This window comes from Pelobates fuscus, chromosome 4 (genome assembly GCF_036172605.1).
Source record: "Pelobates fuscus isolate aPelFus1 chromosome 4, aPelFus1.pri, whole genome shotgun sequence".
Classification (NCBI taxonomy): Eukaryota; Metazoa; Chordata; class Amphibia; order Anura; family Pelobatidae; genus Pelobates; species Pelobates fuscus.
Window position 1 is genome coordinate 288,147,490 of NC_086320.1, and position 23,259 is coordinate 288,170,748.

A 23,259-nucleotide genomic window follows, 5' to 3' on the forward strand; every position below is an offset into this window, starting at 1 on the left:
ACGAAAAAAAGATTTACAAAAAGGTTCATGCACAAATGATTATTTCACATATGTAGGCAATATGTCCAAAGGTCATATCACAGTTTACAACTGAAATACAACTAGACATTCTGGCTGCAGTCTGCTTTGCTCACTGTGAGTGAGGTTTGTGTCCATGCTAAAAGGCAAAATTAAGTGTCAACCTTTGTTTAAAGGAACACTCCAGCTTGCCGAAGTATTTTATGTGTCTTGCGTCGGGTCATTTTTGTTTTTTTAATTTGGGACTCCTTATTTACGCATTTATAACTTGATGCCAAACAGTCCAGTATCCTTCTGCTTCCATTAGCTCCACAGAGCCGCACTGGTCTTCCTTCTAAATGATCTCTGCTACAAGTGAATTAAAAAACGTTGGGAAGCTGCAAATGCATGCGCACATGCTCACAACTCCAGCACAGAGGCTTCAACATGAACCCCCTGATTGGTCAATTCCCAGGTACATACTGAAAGTATGTGCTGGGGGAATAGTAGAGGGCTTGCACAGTCTGCAGACAGCAGGTCTGCAGCTTTTGCATGGTGTTTCTCCCCCCCCCCCCCCCCCATATTCCCTTAAGGAAAGCATGCAGAAAGAAAAAACAAACAAACAAAAACATTTTTTAATAGAGTGTTCCTTTAACCCCTTAAGGACACATGACGTGTGACATGTCATGATTCCCTTATATTCCAGAAGTTTGGTCCTTAAGGGGTTAAAGCACTGAATAAATTAATTTAAAATATAAGTTAACTTTTTTTTGATGTGCACAAACTTTTGACTTATAATCAAGACTTGTGTAGTTGGTGTTAAGGAGGTATCATCCTATTACATATATCACAAAGTAAATAAACAATTTCTACTTTCACTACAAATTTTACACACACATTCTACATACCTCTTTCCATATCACACTCCGGTGAGGATGCCCCGCTGCACTCACTGCGAGGGCCAAGGACAGGTGATATTAGTCCAAAATCAGAAAGAGACAAGGGGCTTGATAAATCCAGGCTGCCAGGACGAGGTGCAGAGGGGAATGGGCTGGGGATCTCCGAGGGGCTGGTTGGACCTGAACTGAAACTAGAAAGCGACTGTGTCTCAGAGTCCTCTTCAGAAATCATGCTGTTGAGGTTGTCATCATCAAACACTTCAGAGGTCACTGCAATAAAAAGAAACATACAGTTATCATAGCTTCAGATGTACTGCACTTTGGCTCTATCCTAATTTCATTTCATTGGTAACATATGCACCGTTATGCAAACTTCGGCACTCCAGATGCATTATGGGAGATGTAGTGCACTACTTCTAGGGTGACAGAGGCTGCCTACCACTGGTGTATAGGGAGTGGGGTTTTAGCTAAACAAAAATATATACAGATATTAAACACTATAGTATCAGGTACAGAAAGTAACAAATAAAAAAAATAAACTATTGAGGCCCCCAGTCTTCCTCTCTTTGTAGTAAAAAAAGGTGATGACACTCATCTTTTCTCCAACGCCGGTCTTGCCGCGGCTCACCCTACCTTGCTCCGCCTCCATGGCGGAGATTATCAATCTTGATGATCTTAGCAAATCCAATGCTTACCCATAGGAAAGCCATTGGGAAGTTATTGCACATGCGCGGCAAAACGCTGCACTGCACCAATCAGCATCTCCTCATAGAGGTGCATTGCATCAATGCACCTCTTAATATCACTTAGTCTATGTTAACATCACTTAGTCTACAGAAGGCTACTGTCCATCAATGAGCAAATGACTTTCTTTTCATCCATAATGGATAAAACAATTTAGAAACATAGAAACATAGAATGTGACGGCAGATAAGAACCATTCGGCCCATCTAGTCTGCCCAGTTTTCTAAATACTTTCATTAGTCCCTGGCCTTATCTTATAGTTAGGATAGCCTTATGCCTATCCCACGCATGCTTAAACTCCTTTACTGTGTTAACCTCTACCACTTCAGCTGGAAGGCTATTCCATGCATCCACTACCCTCTCAGTAAAGTAATACTTCCTGATATTATTTTTAAACCTTTGTCCCTCTAATTTAAGACTATGTCCTCTTGTTGTGGTAGTTTTTCTTCTTTTAAATATAGTCTCCTCCTTTACTGTGTTGATTCCCTTTATGTATTTAAATGTTTCTATCATATCCCCCCTGTCTCGTCTTTCCTCCATGCTATACATGTTAAGATCCTTTAACCTTTCCTGGATAGAAACATAGTTTCTTTTTGGACAAACATCATAAAATGTCAGGAATTTACCATTAAATTAGTCACCATATTCACAGTTTAGTAAATAACCCCATAAGGAGCGTATATTCTTACAGGACCTGTATGTCAGAGCATCGGATTCCTCATTGAATTTAAGAAAACATTAGTAAAATATTTCTATTTCCATTTCTTCCTGTTTTTCAATGTTCTTATTGAGATTATTTATGATACACAGCTTGTTTCTCTTTAAACAGGGTTACAATGACACATCCTTTATTCCTCTCTGGAGGCATTTGAGGTAGTGGTACATTCACGCACATCAAAGGGAAACCAGAAAACAAAGGGAATAGGAAGATCTCCGGTTGTCTTCAGGTAGTTTTCCTGCATGTCTTCCATCACTATTAGCCATTTAACGGAGGGCCATTCCTAGCTGCTTGTGTTATCTAAAATGGCAGGAATATGGCAGCAGTTTGCAGACTAATCATAGGTAATAGGAGGCTCGCTTTATATAATGTGATAGCGTGCAAACTGTCTGCAGGGAGCCAATTGGGGTTATAGTATTTTGAGCAGTCAAGAGAAAATCAATATCGCTGTGGCATGCACAGCTTGACACTAGGTCTACGATAGCCTGGTTTACAGCCATTTACAATAATGATACATTATACATGATGACATTTGGTGTCTAATTCATGAAAATAAAAAAAGCAAAGTGTGGCACGCACTTTTTGAATGTTAAGATTTCTCATTGGAACTGGAGGTATCTTGCCTCAAAATACACGATACAGATGTATACATTTAAGATGCAAATACCTTTTTTCTCAGCAACGACCTAGCTGTGCACGACAGGAAGCACCAATACACCCACCTCACATCACCCAGAACCTTGGGACTTTCCAGCCTTGCAGACCTCAATTTCCATTTCCTCACTCAAGCCATTGCTCTTAATGCAAACTGTGTGCCAAGGGCCCATGGAAATTAAAAGGGTTGTAGTTTTCAAACAGAGCCTCCTGGTATAAATGATGAGTACCCTACCAACCACATGCTCACCACAAATATCTCAATTCCTCTTCTAGTGGTTTTCTTTTTTATACAGAAACAGATTTTTGGCTTTTATTAGCAAATATAAAAAAAGATATATTAAATTTAGTTTTCTTTATAAGAAAAAGAAAACAAAGTGAGTATGCTTTGCTTGCACAGGGCATTTTTAAACAAAGCATCAATTTCACATGATGGCAACCAAATACATAATGTTTTCATGAGGAAAATCCTGACAGGCAGAGTGATCTAATATAGTGTGTCATTAGACAGTATGATTTCTAGAGATTGGTACCTATGACCAAAAGTAGACATGCCTTCCCCCCCCCTAAAATACTTTAGGATTCCATTTTTAAACACACAGCCCTGAAGTATGCATTTGTATAGCTGAAAAGAGGTCTATAATTTAAATCATGAATGACAACCCTATGAAGAATGTAGACTGGTTGACCTTCTAGTACAGTGGTCAGCAACAGATCACTTCCCCCCAGCACTTGTGAACAGGAATCCACACTTGAGAAGAGCAGGCACCACAGTTCCTGCCCTTGATCTGTACCTGGCCATCTCAGTCCCCACGGGACCCCAGGAAGCCACCCACTCTGCTAGACATACACAGAGCAGGAAGCAAAACCTCCCCCATATGCAAACCGCCCCCTGTCCCCCCACACACAAACACAACAACGTACACACAACACAACCCCACAAGCTGCCCCTCACAAGCAATACCTCAAGCAGCACCAAACATGCACACACCAAACACACAATGTGACATATCATCCAGACACACAATTCCACAAGCTGCCCCTATACACAGCCCACATTCATAGGTATCATACACAATACCACAAACTACACATTAACATCTACAATATAACAGCTCACATACATACAAATACAATATTACAAAGAAACTGCAGCACCAATAACACAAGCACAATATGGCAACATACACACCTCATAAAAATAGGGCCAGCACCAAGATTTTGTTTTTGGCACGGTACTACTAAAAGGTGCTGCTCTAGTAGAAATAGTTTTTTGGTTAGTGCAGCAGTTTAGAATATAACTACACTTACCTTTGCAGCACTTCCATGTTCTAAGTAACACAAGCATGTCAAAGCAGGGAGATATGCTACTGATGCGCAGGCACATTTAAAGAAAAACTGTCACAAATACAGAATTGAATAAACCACTAAATTTAACCTATAACTTGGCTTTTGGTACTGCAGCAGAGCTCCCTGTACCCCGGCATGGTACCTCCGCCAAGGACCGATTCCTAACTAGAACAGGGGAAAACCTCAGCACTTCTACCCTAGTGCCGTGGCTTGACTAGGGTCTTCCTGGAGCCTCTCCGTCCTGGAGCAGGATAGGGGACTTGTTCTACTTCCTCCCAGGGACTGGATGATACACAGTCCTGGAAGCTCTAGTCTTTACAAGGACTTTCCTCGCTGAATTCTGCACGAGCTGCAACAAGGTGCCGTAGTCATTAGCTCTTTCCCCTCCCAGTAACTAGACGACACATAGTTCTGGGAGTACAATTGATTTTAATGAGCCAAGCTCGGCATTTTATGCACAGACTCCAGCAGGGGGTCTCCATTGTATTTAAAGGACCACTATAGCTTAATAAAGTGGTCTGGGTGCCAGGTCCATCTAGTGTTAACCCTATGTTTACATATGGGTTAATCCAGCCTCTAGTGGCTGTCTCATTGACAGCTGCTAGAGGCGCTTCTCACTGTGATTTTCACACTGAGAAGACACCAGTGTCCATAGGAAAGCATTGAGAATGCTCTTGCCGCGCATGCGCATTCAGCCGTAGAGGGATGAGAGTCCCCAGCGCTGGAGAAAGGTAAGTGTTTAACCCCTTCCTCCAACTTCAGCCCAGCGGGAGGGGGGCATGAGGGTGGGGGCACCCTCAGGGCACTATAGTGCTAGGAAAACGAGTTTGTTCTCCTGGCACTATAGTGGTCCTTTAACAAAAGTCCCTCCCAGGAATCTCTGGGCCTGGGAGATAACTGCGTTAAAGACTGGTAAGCTAATTATCTCCCAGGAACAGAGTCAAACACAAAAATATAAAACCATAAAAGTACCCCAAAACATAATAAAAACATAAAATAACCCCACAAATAATACATCCACAAAAATACTTAATCTCAGCGCGCAAGTTCTGCAAATAGCGCTCAGATCCATGCAGTGCATGAGAAACGCCACTGTGTTAAAGTTCTGACTGTCTGCACACGTGGTTTTATGCCCCAAAAAGTTCCAGGGTGTTGGGTGCTTTTACCGGTCAACTTTCGGGAGCTCATGCGACTGCAATACAGGGTGCTCCGCCTGGCTTTTAGGTAGCTTTTATTCCACTTGGTCTCAGGCACCTTTCCTCCAAAAAGCGCGAACCAAGTTGTCCAGGAACCACACGGTCACCTCATGTCGAAAACAGTTCCATAACATGTCCCGTCTGACGAGCCAGGTCGGGCGAAAAACGTGCGTCAAGGGGTCCTTGTAGTGCTACTCTGATGATCTCGTGTTAGCACACAGACTTGCCACCGCGCTTATGCTTTTATTATTTTTTCACTTACCCACCTAGCGATCACGCTATATTCTATAAGGATCATGGCACAATAGTTTCAGCGGGACTAGCAATAGGTGCCCTCGAAGGCATGGGAGGGAAGTGGTTTAGTTTGGTAGCTGAGGTAGCTGAATGTGGGAATTTATTTAAGTGCCCCTCAAGGCACGGGAGCACTGTCCTATCAACCCGATATTTATGGAGTTAATAGAAGTTGTTACCGCAACAGTAGATCATTTCATAACAATTTACACAGTATTACCCTTTCTCCTTTCTCTTCTGGAAATGGATAGCTAGCAAGCTTGGCACCAATTTCGAAATTACGGATAAATCATTTCCAAATACTAGATTTCCAGAGTGATAATCGTGATATACACTGGCTCTGCCACGGCAGGGTTCTTATTGTCATCACCAAAGCTAGTAAGATCGGAGTATTCTTCATCATTCTGCTCAGATAGCACCATTCCCACATTTACCAATTGGCAATATAATTTTACAGGTTTAGATTGGGCTATATTACTTCGGTCTAATTGGGGATCTGCCTTATTATTTTGCCCCTCATATTTTTAATTTTCTTTTCTTTACGTCTTCCAGTTCACAACGGATCATTAATATATATTGCTATTACTTATAAAACCACATGAGGCAGCCTATTATTATAGTAGAATAGGCTAGTTGATATTTCGAGATTTACTCTGCAGCAATAGCAGCAATTCACGTTACAACATAACTGGTTGGGTTTTATCTAACACCTGTTTGTTTCACTCTATGTACACGAGAACCCAATTTTTATTATACCTAATAAAAAAATAATGTTTTATTATTATTATTTTCTTTTCTTTTCCTTTGCTCCTAGTCTGGAAGCTATATCACGGTTCTATCCTGTAGTTAGCTGGCACTCTTATCAGAGCACACTATATTTATCCCAGTCCCTACTGGTACACTACTCCTTGCCTATTTATATCAGTTCCATAACATTCGCATGAGGTGACTGGGAACCCATAAAGTATTCATGCCGAAATTAGTTCCATAGCGGCCAAGTACCACTGAGGACTATTCGTGGGTTTGGTTCATGCGAACGTCCGCCAGATAGCCAGCGTTTGGTTCCATTCGCATGAAGGGAAAGTGCCAAACAAGGGGCACCCAGGGCAAGCTACTAATGGCGACTGGGCAGGGTAACTCCAAATGGTGTCCCAGACCTGGACCATAGTCGGTGGGCAGGAGGCCAGCTTCAACATTCCTCCAGGAGTCCGTGGCAAAGGTACATGGGAAGGAGCGTTTGTCACAGGTACCATTTCAAATTCCTTTACAATGTCAACATTACAATGTCGAGATCTGCATTGTCCCTAAGCAGTATGTGCCTAATTGTTCTATCAATTCTGTTATGCACTTGGTCCAGATTGTTCTTTACTACTCCTTATATAATAACTGCATCCTCAAGATCTCTTTCAGTGGAAAGTTAAAGTACATTGCTGCGGCAGTTCTGTAATTTTGCACAACTGCAGGTGGAGTTTCATTGTGTTTTATCTAGCATTTATCATGGTTATATAAGTAGATTAATTTACTATTTAAAAACAGAAAAATAATTCTGATTTACTGTATAGCAGAAACAACATCTAAACTGTAAAAAAAGGAACATACATTTATGTCTGAACAATAGAAGAAAGAGGACATGTACCGCACAGAAAAAATGTAAAATATGTTTTGAAAATCCCATACAGAATGTCAGTACTGGGTTTCAGTTCTCTGATCTTTCAGGATTAATGACATACACAACAATTTTTTTTTTTTTCAAGGTGCTAATCTAACATCAGTAACTATAAGCACGCAGCCTTAGCAGACATCAAAATGTTTTGGGACTTTACTAATGGTCAGCACGCCTTTTCAGAACTTCATGACAGTTATATCTTCCTCACAGCAAAATACCATTACACTGCTTACTGAAACACAACACACACTGACAAAAACAATCAGGTAACTGATAGAGGGGTAGATAATTAGGATCTCTAACAAAAAGGTGCATCTCACCGTGGCTACAATAGCACAATAAACGTTCAGTGTAAACAATAATTATCTACACATTGAGAAATAAAATCTATAGTAATCAAAACTCAGCCTTGAATTGTCACGGCTCCCTGGTCCTCTGCCGGCGTGGCTGCACAAAAACTAAGCAGCCACGCCGACAGAGATATTTCTGACTTGCCTTGGTCCCGGCGGGCAGCTGCCCAGTCTCCCTCCGTTCCGGACCCCAGCGGGTGAGATGTTCTTAGGAACGCTGGCCGCTGTGGTTGGGATTTTTATAGGAAACTTACCTTCGCCCACATCAAAGATGGCGCCAACGTGTGTTTGACGTCACGTCATGGACGCGCACACAGGTTTTGGGGTCAGAGGTCAGAGACAGCCAATTACAGCCTAAGGAGGGTTATTTAAACCCAAATTACCACTTTGTCTGTGCCCTGTTGTGGTTTCCACTAGCTGGTTATCCGAGAGAGTGTTAAGGATTGCGTTTTTCTGGTATTTGACTTTGGCTTAGTTTTGACTTCCCTTATTTCTGGTATCCTTGACTTCTGGCTTTCCTCATCACGGTGTCTCATTCTGTGTCCCTGACCTCGGCAAGTATTTTGACTATTCTCAGGTACGTTAAGTCCGGCCATTGTAAGGTCCGGTTAGACGTTATCCTTAGTCCTAGGTGTGATACTATTCTGTGTGCTGGATCAACTATAATCCTGACATGAATAACCATTCCTTTAGTCTGATTATTCAATACAAAACTTGGAATAAATGTAATGTATGCTCCACCAAATCCCCCCTTTCTTCTCAACTAATTTACCTTGTATCACACTCCATTCATCTAAAAGAAAGCAATATTTATTTTTAGGATTTCATTTTATATAAAAGATAAGATATGTTTCAATCTATTCAAAAGCAATGGAACATCCCTGTGTGTACTTTGATTGGGCCTCGTCAGCAAGGTGGTAAAATGTAGACTTACAGGAACAAAGAATTCCAAAACAATCGCCCGGTGTGGCTGTATCTCTCGTGCAGAGAGAACTTGCCAGCATTTCGCGTCTGGACTGCTATTATGGGTGGGGGTCAGTCTGTTATGCCTTGGAATTAGTGCTTTCTGTAATGGCACAAGTGGTCAAAAATATTTTGATACCTGAGCTGGGATTTACCAAAGGGCAAACTATTGAGTTTCTCCAAGCTTTTGTCCATTCTCAGAGTTCTCATTCTCTGTTTTTGATAAATTTTACTACACACAGGGTGTGGGGTAGTTATGAGTGTATCGTCATCAAAAGACTTTCTGGTCAGTGACCTGGGTTTGCATTCCACCTGTGTTCCAAATGGCTGAAAATAGTCAGCCAATCAGAATACTGCTTTGCCTTCACTAAGTCATGTGTTTAAATTCACGGTTATTAGGCAGCATCACTCTAAAAAGCACTGCTTTTTGTCTTGTATAATTAAAAAGCACATCAGACAAGACTCTTTAATTCTTACATATATACACATTGTGCCATTTCATATAAAAGCCATTTTAATTAAAAATATAACATTCCTATCATATACCTTTATACATAATATTATTTCATAATTCCTTTAGCCTATTTCGTCCTTACACCAATGTAAAACATTATTATATAGGCTTCTTTTTTCTAGAAACAAAATAATGATGACACATTACAAGTGCCTAATGCATACAGACTGTCTATTTCTGGAAATCCTGCACAGATGCACAATGATCACTAAATGACTGGCTTGGGGGGTAATGCGTTATCCAAGCCATCTGAAATGATATGGCAGGTCACGGCCTGGGCCGGAGAAGGCCGCCGTCACCTGCATTTTCTTCACAATTAAACAGCATGCAGGCTTACTAGGGATTGTTGGTATTACATAAGGAACATCATCGGCCTTAGGTCTTTAAAACACAGTTTTATAAAAAGTTGTCAGAATAAAATCCCATTCAATTTAACTGGTACTCGGGCAATTTCTAGATTGTGTTTCTAGACCATTTCACATTAAAATGGTTACAGTGTAAACATTAATTTTTGGAGACTGTAGCTTTGTTATGTCATAAAACTATAGCACACAAAAGGGAACACAGAGTTCTCAAATGACGGAGCGTTACATTCCAAGAAACAAATAACCAAAGTCAACCAGGTGATAAGGACAGGGTGACTTGTTGCTGGTGTTCTATTAAAAAAAACTAAAAATAATACTTAATATCTCACATAAAGCAAAGTCTCAAGCACTGCAAGTTACACCAGTGTTTTAAATTTTATTTTTAAAAAAAGTTAAATAATCAGAAGGACATATCTTCTGACATTTGAAAATGCCATAGGGTAGATTATTCTAAGTGGCGTGCCAGGAGTCCAGGATATCACTATCAAACTTGAGGCAACCAAGTATGACCTACACACACACACACATATATATATATATCATCCCATGAGCCTATAAGAATATAGGCATTTTTCACACGAATAATAAACATATATTTAAAGCAGTTTGATACGTACAATTGCTGTAGAGCCATAACACACTCCAGACAGAGCTTTTAGAAACTATGAACATTGTACCAGGAGAGAGGGGTGTTGGAATGTGGATCTCAGAAGGAGACATAGAATAAGATAAAGAACATCAAACAGGGTCACAGTATAGAATTTGTGCGGTGGAAGTTTTACTTTGGGGATCCAAACATTTATTTTCTCTATGTATAATAAATTAAATTTAGATTAAAACATTTACAATACATCTATACACTATAATAAAAAATAAATAGAAAATTATATATATATATAAATAAAAGATCCACAAATATTACAAGTGATCCAATTATTTTAGTTGTTGGTTTTTGGTAAACAATTTAAAGCTGTGCTGATCCAATTTTTTAATTATAATAGTCGTTAATATTTCTGTCAATATCCAAGAAAATGCTGTAGATCTCCTTAAAAGCTGAAAAGGGATTTCTGCTCACAACTGCATACACATTGAATTGGCCATCTACTATAGTGGTTATCTGTTATTCCTTTTGCTAGAATCAGTGTGCTTCTGCCAGACAATGCACCATTTAAAACGGAATTCAACATAACTATGACTAAAGACTCTCATGGGCATCTTCCTATTTATCATCATTATTATGGTCATAGTTTTAATCTGTGGCGCAGTAACGGGTTTAACAGATTAATTAAATACACTTTCGTTCATTTAGCACTAGCACTATTTCCTTTGTCAACAACATTAAAATTAGTGCAGCACCTACCACTACGCCACAGCGGACTTAACATGATATGGTCATATGGCGTGTCTGAATCCACATCTCTGTTTGCTGAGATAGTCGATTTAGGTAGCCTTTTAAGATTTAACCTGTATTTTTTTCAAAAGTTAGAAGTGAATTTAAATGGGCCAGAGTAGCGGAACCGAAAGTATAGCCGACTCTGAGAATGTTTCCAGTTTAACAATTTGATCTGAAATTTGAAATTAAGACTTTTAGACTAAATTTAATGATGAAACATCAGGCCACGAAACAACCAGGCAGCCAATTCGTTTTTTTTTTGCATAGTAAATGGCTGTTATTCCTACACAGGTCAAGGTTAGTGCATAGAAATGCCCTCAAATTAAAGAGGGCAGTATGCACCACTTCCTCGTGTTATGTTCAGTTTCAAATTCAATACTTAAAGGAGCATTATAGGGTCATGAACACAAACATGTATTCCTGACCCTATAGGGTTAAAACCACCATCTAGCCGCCCTGGTCCCCTCATGCCTCCCTAAATATAGTAAAATCTTACTTGTATTCAAGTCTGCAGCTGCTTATTTTGTGCCTGCTTCTTTTAGACCTGCCCACTGCCTGCTGACATCAGCAGATGTGGTAGCCTGATCCAATCACAATGCTTCCGCACAGGATTGGCTGAGACTGACAAAGAGGGAGATTAGGGGTAGAGTCACTTTGATTCAAACACAGCCCTGGTCATTCAGCATCTCCTCATAGAGATTAATTGAATCAGTTAATCTCTATGAGGAAAGTTCAGTATCTGCATGCAGAGGGAGGAGACACTGAATGTTTGGATGCATTTTAGGCAGCCATGACCCAGGAAGGATCTCTCACAGCCATCTGAGAAGTGGCCAGTGAAGTTATCACTAGGCTGTAATGTAAACACTGCATTTTCTCTGAAAAGACAGTGTTTACAGCAAAAACCCTGAAGGTAGTGATTTTACTCACCAGAACAAATTCAATAAGCTGTAGTTGTTCTGGTGACTATAATGTCTCTTTAAAGTACAAAGCCAAACAGCAACATGTGCTGCTGTATTGACACAGTGTACATGATTCACAATCATTAAATGTCCATACACTTACTAGAAATAGTGTCGGATTCCAGTTTGCACAGAGAGAGATCTTCCACTGAATTATTGCCTTCAGATCCTACTCCACGTCCTCTGGGGCCCATGGCCGAAGACCTTCTCCTTTCATGGATCTCGTCGGAGATCATTTCTAAATTTTTTAATGCAGTTTTGTATTCACCTTTTGCCAGCGATAGTTTAGCTTGAAGTTCATCTACAGTTTTCTTTAGTTGCTAAAGGAAAGAAAATGGTACACAAAAGTAATGTAAAGACTAACATGAAAGTGAGAACATTTTTACTTTAGCATCTTAAATATGTAAATTTGTTTTGGCAGATTTACAAATTGAGGGAAATCGTGGTGGTATGCTGGGTTGGTGTCACTGTCAGATACGATATAGGAAAAGATGATTTCTACTGTTATTTGCTAGACTCCACCTAGAATACTGGACGTCCTTTAGTCAATTAGTAATTGAATTGGAAACACGAAACATGGCTATATAAGATCATAAATTAATTCAGAATTATATTCAAACTTGAAATGATTTATAAGAGCGGTAGAATACCTTAAAGTCAGAGATAGATGATGTTGACCCACATTCACCAAAATAAACAACTGCATTTAATGCTTTATTCTAAGATTCTTAAATTCATGGTCTTATTTATTTGAGCAAAAGCAATAGCAAGCAATCATAAACTATATGTATGAGTCAGTCCTGATTGAATGATGGACATCCTCAATGTCTATGGATAAACACTGAGCTTTCTTAACGTCTATGGAGAGTGAAAAAACTTCAAGGTATACTATAGTCACCAGAACAACTACAGTTTTAAGTAGTTGTTCAGGTGAGTAAAGACAGTCCCTTCAGGCATTACCATTTCAGAGAAGGCAGTCTGACGGCCACTAAAGGTGCTTCCTGGGTCAGTGCTGCATATTCAGCATCTCCACACTCTGCATGGAGGTGATGAAATTTCCCTGTATAGATGCACTGATTCAATGCATCTCTATTAGGAGATGCTGATTGGCCAGTGCATAGGGAATCATTGGATTAGCTGAGATCGGGCAGATTGTGCAGCACTGAAACAGAAGTGAGGTTTTGTTTTATTTATTAAAAAAGACAATAGGGGCTGCCCCCCATAAACAGTGTTTTAAACACTAGAGGTTTTAGAATACACATTTGCATTCCTGACCGTATAGTGTTCCTTTAACCCCTTAAGGACACTTGGCATGTGTGACATGTCATGATTCCCTTTTATTCCAGAAGTTGGGTCCTTAAGGGGTTAAAGGAATGGATCAGGAACAAACATGTATTCCTGACCCTATATAGTTTTTAAAAAACACATGTAGCCACCTTGATCCCCCTCCCCTTCCCCTGCAAATATAGTAAAATCTTTTTCCAATCTGGTAGTGCTGGCTCTGCCACTGATCGACCTCTTTGGCTGACATCATCAGAAGTGGTGATCGCTGCAAATCACAATGCTTTCCCATAGAAAAGCATTGGATTGGCCAAGATTGTTAAGGAGGCTGATCAGGGGCAGAGCTAGCACAAATTAAACACAGCCTTGGCCAATCCGTATCTCCTCATAGAGATTAATTGAATCAATGCATCTCTATGAGGAAAGTTCAGTGTCTCCATTCAGAGGGTGGAGAACCTGAATGGATGTGCTGCACACTGTGCAGCAGTGCCCCATGAAGCACCTCCAATAGCCATCTGAGGAGTTGCCACTGGAGGTATCCCTAGGCTGTTATGTAAACGCTGCATTTTCTCAGAAAATATAGTGTTTACTGCAATAAGCCGGAAGGGACTATACACCCCAGAGCAAATTAAATAAGCTGCAGTGACTATAGTGTCCCTTTAAGATCCACTGGGTAGGTGATTGTGGAAGTCCATTTTTATGTAAGTCAAGGGTCAGAAGAGGAGCCAGACTGAGATAGTAATGAGAAAAGCATTTGATAGAGTCCAGAAGGTGACAGCACTCCAAGACTCTACACCATAACCACAACAATAAGACATCGTGATTATGTGCTTACAGTTCCAATTTTACCATAAAAATCTGTAGTTTTTTTCCCCCCTAACTTCTAAATATTTTAAAAATTTTGTATTTGTGAATGCCACAGACAACATTCAACATATTGAAAGGGAACATGATGTGGCAAAACTAGCCACTAAAAGAATGGAAAAAGACTTCCATTACGTTGGGCTATGTTCGGGACTTTTTAAAATGGCCGTATCGTTTATTGTTAGGCAATCGTTTATTGTGAACCAGGCAATCAGTTCCCGAACAATATCCACCATCCTGTTCGGGAAACGATATAAAATACCGAATGAGAGACCACACCAATGCGGTCGTGTGTCTCTCATTAACGGAATGCAGCATTGTTTCAACTGCTGTTAATAGGTTTTCGTGGATGGCCGCCGTTCATATGCCAAACACGTAGCGGCGGCCATCTTTGTTCGGTAAAAGTTCAGCGGTGTTTGGTCGTCGAGTGCGTGGAACTAAAATCGGCCACCTGATTTCCAAACTCTGCTGGACTTCCGGAGCGTTCGGGAGTTCCGCTCTTTCGGTAGATCGGAACCCTTCGTGAGTTCTCCTTTTTCAGTATCTGTATATTCAAAGGAGTAATTCATGTGGCATTCGGTTATTTCTGCAGGGATCTGAGCGGTAATTCGTGAGATTGTACCCTCCTCAGATCCCTGCAGTCTATTGAGGGGTCAATAATGGAAATTTGGAAGAAATTGTATAAGTTATATATTTTAATGTGAAATACTGTATTTTCCTGTAACCACCGTTAACCCAATTATATTTACTTGCTGATGTCATCATTGTCCCGGGCAGCAGGGAATGCTAGGAAATGGCCCTGCATGGTCAGTTTCCCACACAGTCCCCATGATTAAAACCCCTGCTGTCCCATTCTAGAAACCCTGTACAATAATAACCGTATAAATTGGGTGATGTTTCAATAAAGCCCTCAGTTGACTCCCAGACTATGTGTCGTCTAGTCATTGGGAAAAGGCATTATGAACCTTGTGGAACCTTTATGCTCAAACTAATGTTATTTCACCAACACAGTTAAAACTTGCTGAAACTGATGAAGACCGATCCAGTGACTAAGCCCACAGGCTCTGGAATAAGGAAGGAAAAGCGGAGTCTGCCTTCATCTGTATTACTGAACTTGAAATATTACTTTTTCCAAGCGTGTTAATTATGGCATCTTCCAGTTGATGTTTTTTCTAGAACTGGTTTATTTGGAATTCTCCACCCATTATTAAAGCTAAGTAAACATGAGTGGATAAGGAGTTCCATGAAGACTGGTTTTACAAGGTAACATTCCACTCAAGTCAATTCAATAAACATATTTTTACTTCCTAGAAGGGCTTATTTGGAAAACTTTAAGATAAGATCAAGAGCAGAGATGACACTAGATGATGTAGACTTTATCTCTTGATATTTCTGGCAGGTGCGCATGGAGCTATGTATACATTTTAGCAAGGTGCTTTAGGTATCTGGATTTTCCCTTTAAATCTCTGTGAGGTTTGACCTTACCCAATGATTTACCATTTATTCTAGAAATGTGCACAATTAACACAATAGAACAGTTACCAAGGTATGAGGAACTGGATAAAAAAAAAAAAAATCCAGATATAGCAAAAAAACAGTACTCACAAATGCAGCAAAGCCTCTCACTGCTGCTCAAACAGTGACAATCCACTGTACAAATCAAACAAATAGAGGCTGCGCGAAATGTTGCTATGTACACAAACAAAGTGCTGCCAAAATTTATTGGAGGACAAAATAATAAACATACGTTTCGGATACAACCCTTTTTCAAGGGACATGGTGCATTGAAAAAGGGTTGTACCCGAAACGTTTGTTTATTTTTTTTGTCCTCCAATAAATTTTGGTAGCACTTCGTTTGTGCACATAGCAACATTTTGCGAAGCCTCTATTTGTTTGATTTGTACAATAGAACAGTTAAACGTCAAAAAAAAAAATTACGATTTTACTAACCTCAAGTTGCAAGTAATACTTTGCCTTCAGTTCAAAATACGGTCTGTGCAAAAAAAAAACACACCACATTAATGTTTATCACTTACAGCCACCAGCGATTACACCAGACATTAAGGAGGAACAGGGAGTGATAACTTCTCAAATTATCTGTATTGCACAAACCTTACAATGTGGTTGAAAAATACAGTTATTATAGAATGTACAACTACACTTCCCAAATAACCATCATTTTGAAGTCGGACAATTTATTTCCTGACCTAAAGGTTTATTTAGTAGTCCGAGATTTGCAGAGAATTGAATTCTAAATCAAATTCAAATTCTAGAAAAAGCACAGCAACAGTGAAGGAGAAAGGAAAACCTCCTTCACTGGAGCGGAGTAGGTTATAGGGTATTAGGGCATAACCCAAGAAAATTTATATAAAAAAGAAAGAAAAAGACTGAAAAGGGATTTCCAAATGGTCCTCCCAAATATCAGTCCCTATACCCTTAAATGAGGCTGTTCCACTAGTATAAGGTGACAAATTGCCAGTATTGGAACATAAGAAAAACTAATAAATTTTTATTGATCCCTCTTGAGGAAAAAATTAGCAAATAATAATAATAATAATAATAATAATAATAAAAGTGTATATACAATAAAGTGAACAGTGTATATAAAAAAATCGTCTACTGTTCTATTAATTAGGCAATATATACATCACACCAAGTAGCTCCTACTTTTAGCAAGTGAGATTTTAGTATAAACTGTTGCTAGTAATTCATTTGCAACAGTGTCTCAGTGGCCAATATAACTTTGTGTGTGAATCTGAGGAAGTCAAAGTTAAACCTACTGAAGAGACATGACTTCAATAAAATGCCTCTCACTAGGCAATAGGTGATTATGTGCTGCCTAGTGTAGGTATTGATGCCCTTACAGGGTATAACACACTTGCTTCCTGAATATGGGTAGGAGTTACATACGTAAGGACCATACGGAGGGAAAAATAGAGTATCTGGGGGAGGTAAACGGCAGTGCTGCCTCACTAGTAATATAGCCGGGATACAAGCCGATATAACAATATTCCAGCCCCTATTATAATACTCAAAGAAAATCCTCCTTATTACAGCTCAAAAAAAGATACTGCTGATAGTGAGAAACCAAGTGTCAGATGGGTCTGGCCGGACCTAAGTGCAAGCACCTATACACTCTCTATATCAAACAATCTATACCACATCATAGTCCCGATCACTGGACATTAGTATTGTAGCCCTGTCTATATACAGCGTGCCAAGTCACTATGTTACATATGGGCAGAAGAAGTCCTAGTGATTGATCTAGTATAACACCAACTAAAGTATATATACAGCTTATCTGCTAATAATCGCCTGGCTGTTTGTTCCTGAGTGGTTAATGTATGAGGTAATCTAGTATAATAGCCAAGACTACGAATGGGGATTAATTTCTGACGAATGCCGAAATCCCCTTCCCAATTGCATATAGAGAAAAGAGTAGACGTTCTAAGTAGAATACCCAGTGGTCTCAGTTCAGCTCAACGCGCGTTTCGGCACCAAGATGCGCACTTTATTGTATATACACTTTTATTATTATTATTTGCTATTTTTTTTTCTCAAGAGGGATCAATAAAAATGTATTATAGTTTTTCTTACATTCCAATACTGGCAATCTGTTGCCTTATACTAGTGAAACAGCCTCCTTTAAGGGTATAGGTGTCAGGATCATCATTGTGCTTTGCACAATATTGTGTATTTGGGTCTGGCTGGGATCGAACCTGAGTTTCCTGCATCCCAGTCAGGATCCTTACATTGGGCTCCACACATCTTTGACTGTTTCTAGATGTTCTTGGTATCCTGTAGTCTGAGCCTGTTTGCCTGGGATTTGCACACCTGTTCCTGGTTCCATGATCATTGGTTGAGACTCCCTATTTAAACCCCGCAAGTCTGGTTCTCGTTGTCAGATCGTGTTTCCTGTTCCCTTTGGTTTCACTGCTGTTCATCTGACTCCTGGTTTTGATCCCCTGCTCGTCTACTGTTTTCGCCTGATTGCCGCCAACCCTGACTTCTGATTCTGTTACCGACTACTCTTCTGGATTTCCCTTGTCTGTACTGCGTTCCAGGAAGCACTGGTTATTTCAGCCCCAGTGCACTGTGTCACAGCCTTGGGGATTTCTGTCCTGAGTCCCCTCGGTCTGTGCCGAATTGCAAAGGGTGCCTTAACTCTGCCTGCCGGACTCCCACTCCAGGTCCCTGACAATAGGGACTGATATTTGGGAGGACCATTTGGAAATCCCTTTTCAGTCTCAAATTCTAATTCTTATTAGCAGAGAAGAAAGAAGAGTAAAGATTTTAAGCATCTGGATTCTTCAATAAATATTAATTGCCAACATTTTGCAAGTCAATTACCACCAGTATTCAAATGAAACTATAATATGAATGCTTTTCGCCCAGCCAGGTAGCCAAGTAATTATTTTTTCTGCACAATGTATTCATTTATTTTATTTATATTGTATACCTGACTGATCTAGTACAGCCAGAGCATACCATGCTAAGTCATTTAATCCATATACAATAGCACGCCACAGAGAATTATGGAGAGACGAAGTCGTCCAAGACATAGAAATGGGGGTCACTAAACGACTCACCCCAATAAAGTTAATAAAGTTACCCTCTGTTTTTATTCAGCAATAGTTTTATTCTCTGTTTTTCTATGTTCATGATATATAAATATCACCTGAGATAGCATGTGATAATTCTGTACTATTTCCTTCCCAGGTTACTTTCTGTTCCCCGTTCTGCATTTCTTAAATATGCTAAAATAATGTCAATGTAAAAATAAAAGTACTTTGAATTATGGAGAATTAATTATGCCAAAACTGTAGGCACACTCCTTATTAAACCATATAAAAAGCCATAAGCAGTTTAAAATTTCACTACATTTGGGAGTTGTACAACCCCCCTCCCCCTCCCCTTTTTTTGTCCCAAACCAGACAATTAAAATGTCTACCATTTTATATTTATACTGATTTGCTGTACTCTGATCAATTTCAGAGGTTATACAGGACATTTATACATACATAAGTAATTTTCTCCCAGAGTAAGTAAATGTATACAAGCCGGCATTAAATGCACCAATGAAAATATTAAAAGATTTGCCTTATTTTTTTAATGTACAAATATAAACAGAAATAAAATTACCATTACCCACATGGAAAGGTTCTTTGTGTATGCTTTGTGGATTTGCATTCAGGAGACTGATGGTCCATGTTCCAACAGATCAATCCTGACCAAGTCAGTAAATCCTTCATTTTTATTTATTTATTGTTGGTAGCATTCAAGTGCTATTTTTTTTTTTGTCCTAGATAAGATAATATTTTACACAACTGGGGTATGACATGTCACACTGATACATGTCCTATCACATCTAAGCAAAAATCAATTATTGCAGGCAAATTCTACCTTTCAAAAAAAAAAAAAAATGGTTAAACAATCAAACATACATTTGATCCCTATAAGAACATAGCAACATACAATAAGGTGAAAGCCTCAAACTTACAAGTGAAACGGCTAATAAAAAAATAAAAATAAAAATAATGTGAAAGAAAAACAAAAACAAATTAATGCGAGGTGAAATAAGAAAAAGGCCCAGGTCAGGTATAACGCCGGTATCTAGTTAAGTGTCAAAAATAAAAAAAATCACAATTATTAGATGTATGTTAAGATCCCGTTAGAGTTGAAGGTGAAAGACCAAACTGGTTAAACTTGTTAGCGTTAAGCTGTGCTAAAGAAATAAAATGCCTGTTAATCGTTGGACAAAATAATCGAACAAAATAGATTTGTTCGTCTAGCGATTGTTAAGACCTGCAGTGGTTATGGTACTGCGGTCTTCTATTCCTTTCCCAATCGCTGAGCATAAGTGATTATAACTGCAGTTAGGAGGTAGAGGAATAGTGTAGATGAATGCAGCTTCCAAGATGATTCTCCCCAGCAAGTAGAATATTCCCCAAACATGAGCCTAGACTTCATGAAGGGTGTAACAGGAATGAAGTTTATTGATGCCACTGGCTTTTATGAGAAATCCTCCTGCAAGAGGACCTCCCACAGTAAACAAAGACAATCGCCAATCAACATACAGATTTACAGTAACCCCCGCCCTCTTTCTGCCTGGGAGATATTGAGATAAGTTAAGGAATAACCCAATTCTCTCCAGGCAGAGGGCACACAATTTCCCCAGAAATTAGAACACTCCTTTCCACACAAGGTATCCCCACATATCCCTTGATAGCCCCAATCTGGCGGACCAACATATCCAAATTTCAGCCAGATCGGTTCGTTTTTTACTTTAAAAAGTATGGAAGTCACAAGTTACCAACCACACACGAAGCTCCTGCCCAAAACAGTTCCACGAATTCAGCATGTGCGATCGGTCAATTCAGAAAAAGGCATAAAACAAATAAAAGTCCCAAATGGATCCTCCTGGCTCCTAGGATTGCTCCCCTTGTTCCTATGAACCGAACTACCGAATGGCGCTCTCCTGGCTGTTCGGCAACTAAAGGAAGCAGGCGTTTGGTAGTTTCAGCGGTGGTTCGGGAGGTCGAGTGTTCGATTTTAGTTCCAAACACTCGACGACCAAGTCCCGCTGCCTCCTTTCGTGCAAACAAGATGGCCGGCATTTTCTGTTCCACGTGGCATTCGGCTATACGAACAGCGGCCGCCCAGAGAGCGTTTAATAGACGGTTCTTTTGAAGTTAATGAGCCAGGAGGGTGGTTGGTGTTCGGTAGTTTTAAACTACCGAACTAATAGATCCCAATTGAACAAAATACTGCAGAAAAGCCTGAACATATGAGAAAATACCGAACTTAGTCTATTTTCTTCACAGCGATTAACAGGCATTTGGTTTATTAAGGAGAGCTAAACCGCATTTGTGCCCAAATCTAACTTTTATAAGGAGGGAGATTACTCAGGAAGACAATATAGAAAATAAGCTGATGAGAAGGAGGAGGGCATGTCTCAGCAATGGTGAGGATCTTGAAAAGTCCTGTAGTTGAGAATTAGAAACGTGGTGAGGTCAAGGGATGGTCACTTGAAGAGCAGACAAATCGAGAAGGGGTGTACTTGTAAATGAAAAAAGAAAATGTATGGAGGGATAGAGTAAGAGCCCTGTAGGTACTTTTTGGATATTTTAGTATATATTGTCCATCTTTGTTTTGACCTGCATTTTTCAAGTACCGTAACTTACTAGTTTATAATCCACAAACTAGTGAATTACCCCATCCCACCACCAACCTACAAAGTGAGGCTCATCTTTAGCCGCTATGTATTAATTTCTCAATTTTTCTTGAGAAATTTTTTTAATGTAGAATTTCCAGCTGTACATTTGATAGCACTGCATATTTGTAATGAAACAGGCCTAACATCTGTTTACCCTTGGAAAATCTATTCCCTCTGGATAACAGCCCAACTATTTAACTGCTTTAACATTTACAAACTAATGCATGTGTTCGATGATGTTCTGGAACATTACTTTTTCCCCGCACCTTTTGCTTCAGCCTTTAGCATGCCGATGAGATTTGGAGTACATTTTGTGAAAGAGCTACATACTGTATGCTTTATTATAAACCAGTACGTCTATGGTGGTCTATGATCTATACATCTCAAGTAGGATCTTTGGAATAGTCCAACTGCACATGTTGAGCTATCAATTCTGGGAGAAGTGTGGTTTCAAGTTATCTTAGAATTACAGTCTGTGCTCATGAGGGTTTTTTTTTTAGTTTTTTTTTACTCCAAGTTACTTAAGATATATAGAGGACGCAGAACATGAAATTCTGCTCGCCGCCCGCCCCATTCCTCAGAACCACCCGTTCACCCATTCCCCTGCACGGCCTCAGTGTTGGGAGAAAGCAATAACAGAGTGACAGGAGGGGGAAGTCTGGACCAGCGGCAGCCCACTCCCATCTGTCACAGCCAGCCCCACTGAAACCCGCTGCTGCCCAGTCCCACTGGATCCCAGGGAAGCCACCCTCCTGCGCCCAGAAGGTAGTAAACTGGAGGGTGGCTAAAACAAAATCTTTATTTTTTTTCTGTGTGTATACCGGTTACGTGTGTGTGTGTATGTATGAATGTGCATTTGTCTCTGTATATGTATTTGAATGTATCAAATAATAATAAATAAATAAAAAAAGACAACAAATACTTTGTAAATGTGTGTGTGTGTGAGCATGTGTCTGCTTGTTCGTCTGTGTAGGTTACCAGCCCCCCTCTGATCACATGAAAATAGTGTTTTTACTTGCCTTTTTTTCCAATGGCGTGCCAGTCTTGTCGAGACTGACCTGCCTCCATAGCGGAAATCATAGAAAAGCATAAGCTATTGAACATGCTCAGCAAAATGATGCTGCAATCAGCATGTTCTCGTAGAGATGCATTAAATCAATGCATCTCTATGGTGAATGTTCAGCACTTCCATGCAGAGCGTGGAGACGCTGAATAAAGGTGCAACACTGAGATAGACACTTTAGTTGCCGTTTGAGTGACTGCCACTAGAGGTGTTACTAGGCAGTAATGCAAACGCTGCCTTTTCTCTGCAGGAACAGGCTTTAGACAGCAGAGTTCTGGTGAGTATAATGTTCCTTTAAGAATTGTATTTTTGTCATTGGAAAAAAAAAATGGCTTCCAACTTTTTTTAGCTGGCTTCTAGATCTAAATAAAATTTGTCAAGCCTTGGTTTAAAAAGAGTTAATGTTTCAACTTTGGAGAGCCAATAATTTACATCATATAAAATAGCACAAGTCATTCACATTACTGGCAAAAACAACGCTTTATTAATAGCTTGCACTTCACACCAAGAGACTCTGAGGAAAACAGTCTCCAGTGCCTCTTTACTTCATCAACAAGCACTATAATTTTAACTGAAAAATGCTAATGCAACACTATGCAGCAATATGCAAATAATAAATTATGATGGAAGAAAAAAAAATATATATATTTTGTTCTCAATGTTGTGGGACACAACATTTTTTTTTAGTGAGACACTACTTTATAGCACATGTGCCTCAGATTTCAGAATGTTTTTGTTAATACTTGGGGGTTTCAATAGAATTGGGTTTCCTTTTT

General features: G+C 39.7%; 1 protein-coding gene across 1 annotated transcript in view; it reads right to left on the bottom strand.

Moving 5' to 3' along the window:
- SH3BP5 (SH3 domain binding protein 5) overlaps nucleotides 1–23,259 on the bottom strand; it is an 88,151-nt gene that overhangs the window by 3,272 nt on the left and 61,620 nt on the right. The window contains exons 6-8 of the mRNA XM_063452181.1: nucleotides 16,155–16,197; nucleotides 12,163–12,379; nucleotides 906–1,166 (exon numbers count right to left, since the gene is read on the bottom strand). Coding sequence (XP_063308251.1) covers nucleotides 906–1,166; nucleotides 12,163–12,379; nucleotides 16,155–16,197 — 521 coding nt within the window. The remainder of the gene's footprint in view (nucleotides 1–905; nucleotides 1,167–12,162; nucleotides 12,380–16,154; nucleotides 16,198–23,259) is intronic.